This window comes from Phacochoerus africanus, chromosome 1, assembly GCF_016906955.1.
Source record: "Phacochoerus africanus isolate WHEZ1 chromosome 1, ROS_Pafr_v1, whole genome shotgun sequence".
In the NCBI taxonomy this organism is placed as follows: domain Eukaryota; kingdom Metazoa; phylum Chordata; class Mammalia; order Artiodactyla; family Suidae; genus Phacochoerus; species Phacochoerus africanus.
This window is the reverse complement of record NC_062544.1, coordinates 199,235,672-199,248,951: the sequence shown is the minus strand read 5'-3', so window position 1 is coordinate 199,248,951 and position 13,280 is coordinate 199,235,672. Positions and strand designations below refer to the sequence as shown.

The 13,280-nt window shown below is 33.7% G+C and overlaps 1 protein-coding gene across 7 annotated transcripts in view; it reads right to left on the bottom strand.

The window, feature by feature from the left end:
* The window catches only part of FXR1 (FMR1 autosomal homolog 1), a 58,952-nt gene that overhangs the window by 26,642 nt on the left and 19,030 nt on the right, over positions 1-13,280 (bottom strand). For all 7 annotated transcript variants that reach the window (XM_047787143.1, XM_047787151.1, XM_047787160.1 and 4 more), the window contains exons 3-7: positions 13,056-13,149; positions 1,963-2,034; positions 1,401-1,549; positions 1,083-1,176; positions 334-450 (exon numbers count right to left, since the gene is read on the bottom strand). In XM_047787143.1, the coding sequence (XP_047643099.1) occupies positions 334-450; positions 1,083-1,176; positions 1,401-1,549; positions 1,963-2,034; positions 13,056-13,149 (526 nt within the window). The remainder of the gene's footprint in view (positions 1-333; positions 451-1,082; positions 1,177-1,400; positions 1,550-1,962; positions 2,035-13,055; positions 13,150-13,280) is intronic.

Here is a 13,280-nt window from a genome sequence, read left to right as displayed (position 1 = left end):
TGAAGTACATGGTGACTGACAGGTGACACGGCAGTAAAAACAGAGCAAAAAGAAGAGCTAGCAATACAGTTCTACAGGAAATCCCTAATGAGTTTCTAAGCTCTTTGGCTCCTGTCATCCAAGTCCTAACAACTCAATAAGCATTTAGCAGATCTAAGGCTATGTTTGACGAAAGCAATAGAAAAAAGCAATAATGACTCCAAGTATTAGCCACAAAACAGGTCCCAAGTTGCCTTACCTAACCATCTAGCAGTCTAAGCCATGAAACTTAAATGTATTCATGCAACTAAAAAGGACACACAAAAAAAACCTTTTAAGAGTAAACCCACTTACTTCTAAATGCTTAGTAGCCTCTTCATTTCTAGACATAAGCATCAATTTTGTACGAATACTTCGCAAATGCATGTCACTCAAAATATTTACTCTCTTCACAGTTGCTTCACTGGCAGACTATAAACAAACAAGTTAATCACTCAAGAATGTAAATCTTTTTTCAACACAACCACTGCCTTTCATATAAAGCCTTCCCTGATTTTTGCCTCCTACTATACTATACCTCTCTCCTAATCTAACATGCTCCCTCCCATAAGTTATCTTACTTTGCTTTCTTACTTCATATTATTTAGATCTGCTCTTCAAATTAAGATGGGAAGGTAGAATCCAGGATCCCACACATTCAAGAATTTTATGATGTTAAGAATATTGTATTTTCTCCTGGAGTTTCTGTTGTGGCTCAGAAGGTTAAGGTCTGTGAGGATACAGGTTTGACCCCTGGCCTTGCTCAGTGGGTTAAGGATCCAGCATTGCCACAAGCTGCTACAAAGGCCAGAGATGTGGCTTGGATCTGGTGTTGCCATGGCTGCTGTGGCAAAGGCCTCAGCTGTAGCTCCAATTCGACCCCTAACCTGGGAACTTCCAAGTACTACAGGTGTGGCCTTTTTAAAAAAAAAAAAAAAAAGTTTTCCCCACACTGGATTTTAATAAATTCACTATGCACCAAGTTAGCTTTTATCTTTTGAAGCATTTAATTAAAAAATATGTGCAATATCCATTAGCTACCTTAAAATATGGAGTTATCTTACCAGTATCATTAGCTGTGTGGTTTCTGGATGGTAAAAAATTCTGCAAGCTCCTACTGCTTTCTTAAAATCTTTATGTGCATTTTCATTAGCACACCTAGGGAGAAATTAATTCATGTGTAAGACCTAAATAACAGGTTAAATTTAGAAGGCAATTATAATGCAAACTTGATATCTCATTTTGACATCACCCATTAAAAGTTTTATTAAAAAGATTTTCTATCAAGTTATTGAGTGGGTGTTTGGGGAAAAAAGACATTTATAGCACTGAAAAATCCTCTTAATTCACAAAGCAATTCAATAGTAAACAAAATTACTCACGCCTCTCTCAAATCCTCAGGAACATCCACTGTGCATTTAAAGAAGGTATTTTTTTTGACAGTTTTATTTTGATTGACAGGCCGAAGTCGTTCAAATGTGACTATTTCATTGTAAGTGGCATCACAAGCAGCATATTCAATGACATAAAACTAAAAAACATCAAAATACTTTAAAAATTCCATCTGAACAAAAATAATGAGCTTTAAATGAAGTTCTAATTACCGTGCTCGGCTTAAATAGCAGGTCCTCCCCCTTGTGGCACAAATGCTAAGCACAGCTTAGTTATATCAATCTGATTTGCCTAAACTAGATTATAGGTTCAATCATGAACCGTGGTGATCCTCACATGCTTGTGGTCTACCTCGAAGAGCAGCTTTGGTGTTTGCAAATACAGAACACAAATAAAAATTAGTGGCCTTATGAATTTTCGAGATGTGTGATTAACTATTTTTGAAGCAGGCTTTTAGAAACAAAACTAAGATTTGGAGTGACTTTTACAGAAACCAAGCATCCATATATTTCCTTGGAAACTGGTCACAAACCAAGTGTTAAAATGACTTACTTCTCCTTTCATCATTCGAACTTTAGCCAACCACCATCCACATGGTTCTTGATCATTTGCTCTTGAATACACCTGATAAGAAAAAAAAAATGCCCTTATTCATTCCAAAAAGAATCAAAAATGTTACTGTACTGCTGTACAGCAGAGGGAACTATATCCAGTCTCTTGGGTAAGAATCTGATGGAAAATGAAAAAAGGGGGGGAGGGTACATGTGGCTGGGTCACTTTGAAGTACAGCAGAAATTGAAGGAACACTGTAAATCAATTATACTTTAATAATAATTTTAAAAGTTATTGTATGGAGGCGTTCCCGTCGTGGCTCAGTGGTTAATGAATCCGACTAGGAACCATGAGGTTGTGGGTTCAGTCCCTGGCCTTGATCAGTGGGTTAATGATCTGGCATTGCCGTGAGCTGTGGTGTAGGTCGCAGATGCGGCTCAGATCCCTCGTTCTGTGGCTCTGGCAAAGGCCAGCAGCTACAGCTCTGATTGGACCCCTAGCCTGGGAACCTCCATATGCCATGGGAGCAGCTCAAGAAAAGGCAAAAAGACCAAAAAAAAAAAAAAAAGTTATTGTATGGAAATTATCATACTAAGTGTAATTTAATAGGAGTTATGTATGCTTAAATTTTACTACTGAAAAATAAAACTGAACACTTTTAGGGCAATTTGGCTCCTTTAAAGTCAAATTCCAAATTCTTGAAAGATTACAAAACATAAATATTATTTTTTTTTAAAAAATACTTCCTGCAAGTTCTACATAGTGAAAAAGAGGTCTTTTCAGTTTCTGTCAAAGCTGTTCATCTTCAAGCACTGCATTCTGATGATTCAAGTATCAGAAGTAAGGATAAGCTAGAACTTTAATAAGATATAATTTTATTTATCAGTATTTCTGATGTTGAAATTAAGAATTATTTTTAGAAAGTGATTTAACCCTATTTTAAAATTCCTTCAAGGGTATGACATTTAAATCCCTTGCTCAAAAACTTAAAATGTTCTGAATTTAGCTAATAACACAAAAAATTATACACATTCAGTCCACTAGCAGATTATACATCTTACAAATCCTAACTAAATATTTATATAGTGTATGTCTATAATTATCATGGGAGGCCTAGGGAAAGATGACTAAGAAACACTCCACAAAAATCTTGATTAAACTAACACTGCCTCTACACAGGTGAGTAGAGAAATCTACCAATCAATACATGTTAACAGTCATCTGTGAAATAACGCAAACAACTACTAATAAGGCAAATATTTCTGAGAAGCATGAAGTTTCTATCAAGATGATCTGAAAGTAATGTTAGAACTAAAAATAAACAAGCCAAAACTTCTTGGTCAATGTTACCATATACCAAGATCAGAGAAAAGCTATAAGGAAAAAAACTATACATACATACCAATCAGGTTCCAATGAACTAAATTTTAGCATTTCTTACATGAGGATTTATCCTTTCTTACAGATATTCCAAAAAATAAGAAACTTTACTTTTTAGAATAGAATAAAATTCACTCTATCTTGCAATTATTGTATGTATCCAGTGAACCCTTTCATAAATCTAAAGCAGAATCCCAACTTTATGTTCCCTATATCCTGAAATACTTTGCTATCTTCATCATCATTCATTAATTATCCACAACTACGTTTTTAAAATTTTTTTAAAGAAAACCAAAGAGGAGTTCTCATTGTGGCTCAGTGGTAATAAATCTGACTAGTATCCATGAGGATGTGGGATTCAATCCTTGGCCTCACTCAGTTTAACCCTCACCGGGTTAAAGGATCTGGTGTTACTGTGAGCTGTGGTGTAGGTCACAGATGCAGCTCAAATCTGGCTTTGCTGTGGCATAGACTGGCAGATGCAGCTCTGATTCGACCCCTAGCCTGGGAACATCCATATGCTGCATGTACAGCCCTAGTTGGCAAAAAAAAAAAAAGAGAGAGAGAGAGAGAAGAAAAGAAAAAAGAAAACAGAAGAAATGAGGGCATTTCCTGGAAGGATACATTGTCCTTTATTGGTGACTACTGGATCTTCCTCACTGCACAGTCTTTCAAAAAAGCATAAGACTGGCTACGCTACTCTTGTAGTCTACTTTTGGCTATCAGTGAACAATTAAGAATTCAGAACTTCTACTTTCCACCCACAATGCAAAGAGAAGAAAATGTACAGAGGAAGAACATTCATAATTACTAAAAGAATCAGACTGATACAAAGAGATAGACAACAGCACTCTAGATTCTAGTGATGAATTGGAAGTTATAAGCAGAATTTCAGACTATGAATTCTTCATGTGATACACTAGATGTATATTCCCAAACAATTTAATTCTAATGAGAGAAAGGAAACTTAGTATTCTCACCCACTTAATCATTCAGCTGTGACTTCTTCACACAAAATCCTGTGACAAGAATCTGAACCATTGGGTTTTCTCTAAAAGGATATCACAGTATTCATTCATCTTTTATGTCTGCATACCAAAATGCACAACTCTTAAGAGAACAAATGCCAAAAGCAGCTGTATATACAAAGGTGACTAGAAATAAACAGTTGAAGAAATGCACAAAATGCAATAGATCAGTCAATCCGATTGGTTAAATATGAAAATGGTGTAAATGCAAAGGTGAAAATGCTCTGTTCAATAAAATCAGAAGCCAACAAAAGCTCCAAAATACCATCGACCCTTGAACAACATGGGGTAAGGATGACGATTCTCCATGAAGTTGAAAAATCAAGTGTAATGTAATAGCTAGCCCTCTGTATATGTGGCTCCACATCTGCAAATTCAACCAATCACTGATCATGTATTACTATAGTATTTGCTATTTGCTATTGAAAATAATCTAAGTGGACCCATGCTGTTCCAACCTATGTTGTTCAAGGGTTAACTATATTCTTAAACTGTGGCATTCTGATAATTCACAAGTGTAAGATGAAACAGAAGAAATGATCAACTAGAACTTATCAGAGATTGACTTTAAACTTGATACTAATATTATAAAATGGATTATGTTCTGGGTTTATACATGATAACTGATAAGCAATAAGCAATATTCAGATAACTACTCATTTAGGTATATGTACTGTCAAAACAATTAAAATATGAAAAAAAATTTGCTCTGTTTACTTATTAAAATATCTAATATAATGCTGATCTTCACCATACTTTTCTTTCTACTTGTTTAAGTTTATATATGTCAAATGACTTAAAAACACAAAAAACAACAATAAAAATGGTTCACTGGACCCAAATGGTAAATGATAACTATTTTCCCTGGTATACTGAGAATTAAAAAAATGAAAAGAAAATCCTGAGAACAGGAAGGAAAGTGCCCTTTCCAAGCACTATCTTAGACATTTCAGCTAAACAGATTGGCTTATCTCTAGGTGATTTATAATGGATGGGTGCCTCAAGCTTGAATGATGAAAAATAGGTCTTAAAACTATCTGTTCTAATTCTATTTTCACCAAAGAATAACCTTCTAGGAATATGGCTTCCTATGTAAGCTTACCTACAAAAAAAGACAATAAACCATTTTTGGACTGCCTTGAAGCTCTATTTCTCAATGAACATTAAAATGATGGATTCCATTTTATACTTATATTCATCTCTGTAAACTTCATTAATAACTGTACCCCTGAAAGATGAAGCCACTCTCACAAAGCCAAACTAATCTAAGTCCTTGGCCTGAATCAAAATGCTAAAACTTTGGCTCCACTTTTGTGCTGCGGATCAAATCACATTCTTTACAAAATGAAGTGTTATCTCAACACAATAAAAAATCGTTTTTTTAGGGTGTTCCCTTTGATCGTATTCAGCGGTAACGAATCTGACTAGTATCCATGAGTATGCTGATTCAATCCCTGGCCTTGTTCAGAGGGTTAAGGATCTGGCATTGCTGTGAGCTGTGGTATAGGTCACAGATGCGGCTCAGATCTGGCATTGTTGTGGCTGTGCTGTAGGCCAGCAGCTGTGGCTTCAATTAGACCTCTAGCCTGGGAACTTACATATGCCTCAGGTGCAGCCCTAAAAAACAAAAGAAAAAAAAATCATTACCCAGCATTAAAACTGCGCCCTAGTGTACTATATCCAAGCTGTTGATTACTGAATTTATTTATGACTATTATCATTGGAGAGAGCACCTCACAGAAATTCCCTTACTTCAGATTTCACTTAAATCTCCAAACTATTCCAAGGGAGCAATACACACTAAGGCAATGGCCCTCACTGCTCTAACATTCTACGTTTCAAATCCAATAAAGAGCTTTAAAAAAGCAGAAGACTAAAGAGTGCCTATGAGGGATTTAAAAACACGGAATACTCAGATTGAAAAAGGCTAGCTATAGTTTCATGGAGTAGAGAACAGAATTCGAAAAATCAAATTCCAAAAGCCTATTTCAAGAGTCTTTCTACCAAATGAATCCAAGTCAAATCTTATTACAAAATGGTCTCCAAATTCTAGCCCATAACCATGACTTAAATGGAATTCTAGTCTGGATTCTAATGTTATCAACTTTCCATTCAAGTTAATAAAGTTCAGCTATGCCTTCCAAAGTTATAACAAAATAGAGATAACGTGAACACCAGAAGTAGAGAATTTTTATCAAATTTTACCAAATTCTAAATATGTTAAGCATTAAACTAAACACTTAATCATAATGACCTATTTTTCAACTACATGAAATACATTTATTGCATATTGTTCCCCTTATCTACTTCATCTCATCAGTCTACGAAGAAGTAGAAAAAGTACATTAGGAAAGCAAGTTTAACATCTAGAACACACTAATGTAATTTATCTGCTAAACAACAGTATTATCTCATTAGTACTTGTGGCTGATACTTTAACAAATGAGTTTCACAAATCTTAGAAATCAGGCACTCCCCCAAAAAGATGTAAGTAATAGGTTTTCCTATTCTCTAATATGAGGATTTCAAAGCACTAAGGCTAACAATGGACTTATGGTATTATGAGAAAGACTGACTACAGACAGCTAAAATTTTCAGACTAGTTGCAAGAATCAAACAAACATTTTTAAAGTTAAGATGTAAACTATACACCTATATTGTATTTTTATGATATTAAAAATTGTAAGGTAAGGGAGTATCCTATCACAAACTATTCTTATTCCCTTTATCTAATTTCTCTCAAGGGACTCGTATCCCAAGGTTATAACTAAAATATGAAGATGTTTAACCATAACATCTGTCATAAAAGATGGAAGAAAAGGCATATGTCGCAAAAACTTGGTAATCCATATTTCAACCAGAGAAAAACTTTTCTACTGCCCTTCCAATATCTTAGAACATTATATTATACATTCAGCTTAGGAGTATCTAAATAATTCTTCAATTTTCCATTACCTCCAACTTTACAAGCTGAGCACTATTTTCTTTGGTTATTAGCAAAATCAACTGTTAAGCAAAGAGTTAATCAAAAAAAAATTAATTACATTAAATTTAAGCTACAAAGATTTTAAAACATGCTACTTCTTAAGAAATCAAATCCAAAGCCACTAATTAGGTTTAAAAATAAACCTTTGAATTTTGGATTTTTCAAAACCAACTTTCTATTATAAACCATATAGTGTGTTCTTCAGGCCATTAGTAGCCAAACATGCTTGTAAAGTAATAAAATTTTAGAGTAAACTAGATGAAACTGTCAGTACTCAAACATTCCTGACCAACAGGAGTGGAAAGTTCATATAGTTGAATTTTTTAATTTTCATTTTTTTAATTGAAGTATAGGTGATTTACAATATTGGTTTCTGGTATACAGTAAAGTGATTCAGCTATACATATATGTATTCTTTTTCAGATTCTTTTCCATTATAGGTTACTACAAGATACTGAATATAGTTTCCCATGCTATACAGTTAAGTCTTTGTTGATTATCTATTTCACAATAATAGATACTGCGTATCTATTAATCCCAAACTCCTAATTTATCTCTCCCTGCCTTTCCCCTTTGGTAATTATAAGTTTTTCTTCATCTGTATTTCTGTTTTGTAAATAAGTCCATCTGTACTTTTTTAGATTCCACTATCATGTAATATTTGTCTTTGGCTTACTTCATGCAGTATGATAATCTCTAGGTCCATCCATATCGCTGCAAATGACAATATTCCATTATTTTTATGGCTGAGTAATACTCAATTGTGTGTGTGTGTGTATATACATATATATTCCATAGCTTCTTTATCCATTCATCTGTTGATGGACACTTACACTGCTTCCGTGTCTTGGCTACTGTAAACAGCCCTGCTATAAATGAACACTGCAGTGCATGTACCTCTACGAATTAGTTTTTGTTTCCTGGATCATATATTAACTATTTTTAGCTTTTTAAGGAACCTCCATACTGTTCTCCAATCACTATACCAATTTACATTGCCATCAACAATGTAAGAAAGTTCCCTTTTCCCCACACCCTCTCTAGCATTTATTATTTGTAGACTTTTCTATATTAATTTTATTGATACATAGCTGACTTACAAAGTTGTGTTAGCTTCAGGTGTAAAATTAATTAGTTACACATATACATACACCCATTCCTTTTCAGATTCTTTTCCCGTAAAGATTATTACACAGTATTGAGTAGGCTACCCTATGCTTTATAATAGGTCCTTGTTACCTATCCATTTTACATATAGTACTGTGCATATGTCAATCCAAACTCCCTAATTTATCCACATTTTCCCTTTGAATGGTAACCATAAATTTGCTTTCAAAATCTTTGAATCTGTTTCTGTTTTGTAAGTTCTTTTGTATCATTTTTCATTAGATTCCACATGTAAGTGATATCATATGGTATTTGCCTCTGACTTCACTTTATATGATAATCTCTAGGTTCATCTATGTTATTGCAAATGGTATTATTTCATTCTTTCTATGGCTGAGTAATATTCCACTGTATGTGTGTATACAAACACATACACATATATTTTATATATATATATATATATATATATATATATACACATATATATACATCTTTATCCATTCATCTGTCAATGGACACTTAGGTTGCTTCCATGCCTAGGCTATTGTAAATAGTGCTGCAACGAACATTGGGGTGCATGTATCTTTTCAAATCACAGTTTTCTCCAGATGTATGCCCAGGAAGTAGAACTGCTGGATCATATGGTAGATCTATATTTAGTTTTTTAAGGAACCTCCGTACTGTTCTCCACAGGGGTTGCACCAGCTTACATTCCCACCAGTAGTATAGGAAGGTTCCTTTTTCTCTACACTCTCTCCAGCATTTACTGTTTGTAGACTTTTTAACGATGGCCATTCTGACCAGTGTGAGGTAATACCTCACCGTAGTTTTGATTTGCATTTCTCTAATAATTAGCCATGGTGAGCATCTTTTCATGTGCCTGTTAGTCATATGTGCATCTTCTTTGGAGAAATGTCTATTTAGGTTTTCTGTCATATGGCTGAACTTTAGATAACTGCTTGAATAGCTTAATGAAAAGCTCTCTCCTGGATTATTTCTGTTCTAAATCAATTACTAATAGCCATATCAAAGTCACCTTTTCCTTCTTCAAAGAGGAAGGATTCCTAGAGCTGCAAAAGAGCAAGAGCTGGAGTCTGGCACAAAACTGACGACACTGCGAATACAGCATGACATATGTAAGAGAGTAACATTCAGGACAAAAACTTAAAACTGGTTATCAGCTTTCTAACCTTCCGGCTATACAAACCTTGGAAAGGCTAATAAAGTATTCATACAATTTAGAAGAAGCTCTCAAGAGACTGTTATGTCAAACTGAAATTATGTTTTAAAAAGCCAATTAGTTACATATTTATACAGAGTCAGCTATTAGTGCTATTATAGTATTTATACTAGCAGAAAGAGAACAGTGACCAAAGCAATAAATTACCCTAAGAAAAGACTCAAGTTAGATTAAAAATCTAAATACTGTTAGTAAAAAAGGGCCACATATGTAGAAATACTACAATGTGTTATCTTGGAGGACACACTGAAACACTGGCAGATCTGAATAAGTAAAACTGTAACTTCTTAATGTCAAAGCCATAAGCACAGTTTTTTGTTTTTAAAAAGACTGCCTGGAAGAAAACACAATATATATATAAAACAGATAAAACTTACCCAATGAATGTAAACATTTCCTACACCAAAAACTACATGGATGAAAAGTAAAAACAGACAATAAGCAGAACAAGGAGCTAAGAGCCAAGAAACTGATTTAAAAGGCACTCCATAATACCAGTGACCAAGGTTCCGAAGTTCTAAAAGACAAAAGCTTCCTTCTATCATGATTATGAAATCCTACAGATTAGCCAAATTATAAAATGCTAATTCAAAAAGTATTTCTGGAGGACAAAACGGTACATTTTGGTACTATCAGAATTTTAAATAAACACACTTTTTGATTCAGCAATTGAGCCACCCACTGAGATCTATACAACCAGAAGGTAATTTACTCTGGCCTTTTTTTATTTTGGTAATAGCAAAAACAATGTCAATAATGTCAATGCCTTTTATTATGATATATCTGTACTAAGGAATATCACAAAGTGGTGAGAAAAAATGAAGTTAAATCTATATATGCAAACACGAAACCATCTATAATATCCTAATTAACTGAATATAAAAATCACAAATGAAATGAATTCCCAATTTTTCTAAGATAAAAAAGCATACATAGTCTTCATAAATGCAAAGAAAAAAATTTAAATAGACCCTCAACTTTGGTCGGTGAGATTTAAGATTTAAGCTGTGATGGGCAGACAAGCACATATTAATAATATTCCAGTACTAAGAGAAAAGAAACACTTTTTACTTTATGTAATTTGTATCATTTCACTTTTTATATTAAGCTTTATTACTCTAAATTTAAGGGGTGAGCTTATATAACTTGGCTCAAAATATAAAGCACTTTAAAAACCGTAATTCCTAAGCATTCCATGTCATATGGATGAACTCCTAACTAATGGCGGCAAAAAAGCCCAATAAACCCACAAGTGGCAAAATTAACTTTATACTTCTTCTCTATGTATATTTTCAAAAACTTCAAAAGTACTAAGAAATGACAATAACATCTTAATTCCCATAATTCTCACAATTTTAAAGAACCAACCAAGACTGAACCAATAAAACGAAGTAAAATAAATCCTCGGTAATCATCAATTTCCACACTATTCAATCAAGTTTTGTATGCAGTTGGGGAGGCAAGTCACAAAAATAGTCCAGGAACTGGAAAGGACCTTCCTAGACTGAGACTGAGGAAAACACTAACAACACTGTCAGCCCTCCACAGTGTTTTTCCTTTAATCTGAGCCTTTACACTACCAATAACTGTCTGAGTAACAATTTTTAAAATATGCAAAGCACTACTCTCAGAATTGACCACCACGAATTTCTAATTCCAGAACACTTTCAGAATTAAGTCATTCCTTGTCTGATCAGACTCATCATCAGAATTTCAAAAGAAAAAACTTCTAGAACAGGAATAAATTTTGAAAAATGAAAACAAATCAAGCTCTTCTATTCATCTTCACAGTAAAGATGCTGATTAATATTGAGAAAATATTTTTCACTGGAGTCTAAAGCCCAAATGAATATGGCATAGTAATCAGCAGCATCACTGCTACAATTCATAGCACCCAAGTACCCTACTTTAAATTAAATCCCTTAATTTTCAGTAGTTACTTTGATACTTAATTCCCCCAGTCTTCCTATATCCCTCCCTGACATTTCCCTTAAGGACACAAATACACACGCACCTGGACTACAGTTCTAGGTCTGCTCACAAAAAAAGTTCTTAGTAACCACTTTTGGTGGAAGTCAACTATAAAAGAAAAAAGTAAACTGAAAGCTATTAATAGTAGGGAGTGGGCTCATAGTGCCCTGACACAAATGAGTCATAATCTGCAAAAGCACAAGAATGCAGTAAACTTAGAGCAAAGTATAATTAAAATCTAGGCAGAGTTTCAGAATGTGAGTTCAGGTTGTTAGGGGTTAAAGTTCTACAATTTGGCTTCCCAGTGTAACATCTGCAAATAAAGGAAAACTTACCATTAAAAAAATTATGAAGAATAAAAGTGGCAAGTAACTGAGTTCATTTGCAAAGCACTTAGAACAGTGCCTTGCACAGTATATACCATTAAGTGTTTATAAAAGCATCTATTTAGGATAGCTGTTTCATCATTAAAGACTGTCCTATGGCCCCAGACCTCTTACCTCAACCTACATAATAAACTAGGTACATATGAGATGTGAAAATCTCTTTTAGTAGTATCAAGACAACTCTTCGTGAGAAAATACAGTTAAAATACTTGGAGGTAATAATTTTTTGAAAATTGAAAATCAAACTTTCTATCTCCAACAAACTCATTACACTTCTATATGACAATTATTTCCAAGTTTCTTTTTACATAACATCAAGCATATTAACCAAAAATATTAATACATTTAAGACAGGCATCCAAGATCTACTAAATGCAAAAAAAGCAAGATACAAAGAAGAAGCAGAATTTTTATTTTTAAATAGAGGGGGAAGGGATAGTCTGGGAATAATATATAAACCATGAAATGTGGCTTTTCTCTATGGGCACTGATTTTTGTTTTCCTTTTCGTTTCTTCTTTGAAAATTTTCTCAGCATTTCTAGAATATTCAACAAAGCGAGGATGCTAATTATAATATTTCACACTGTTAAACTATATTGATCACTATAATAATGATAATAACTAATATTTTACAAAGCTACTGAGAGAAAACACAAGACAAAATAATTAGCAAAAAGAAGGAAAATAGTAACTGTCAGAAAGTTTTCTGCCAGATTCAATGCAAAACACCTCAAATGCACTATCATCTTTAACTCTCAAATTATTTTCATTTTAGTGGTAAAGAAACTTGACAGGGCTTCAAAGGTAAAAACGGTAATAGCCCTGAGACAAATATCCCAGTTCTGACTCTTAAAACAAGCATCACGGTATTACAAAGTTACTCAACAGAAAGAGCAGAAAAAGAATTAGATTTATTCTCTATCAGCCAAACGTATTTTCCTACAAGAATATGAGACAACAAAAATAGGCATATAAGAAAATAAACTTATACATACCTCTACTTCATCCCCTTCACTGATTTCTTTTTTTATATCAGGTGGTGGTGGTAATCTAACTTCATTAAATGGAACCTGGCGTTCTGGTTGCCAACTGAAGGATTAAAAAATTAACAATTTAAAAATATAATATTCCAATAACCCCTAGTATAGAAGCTGTATAGTCTATGCTTAATGCTGTGTATTTTTCAAATCAGTAATTTAGCTTTCCCCAAAGAAAAAGAA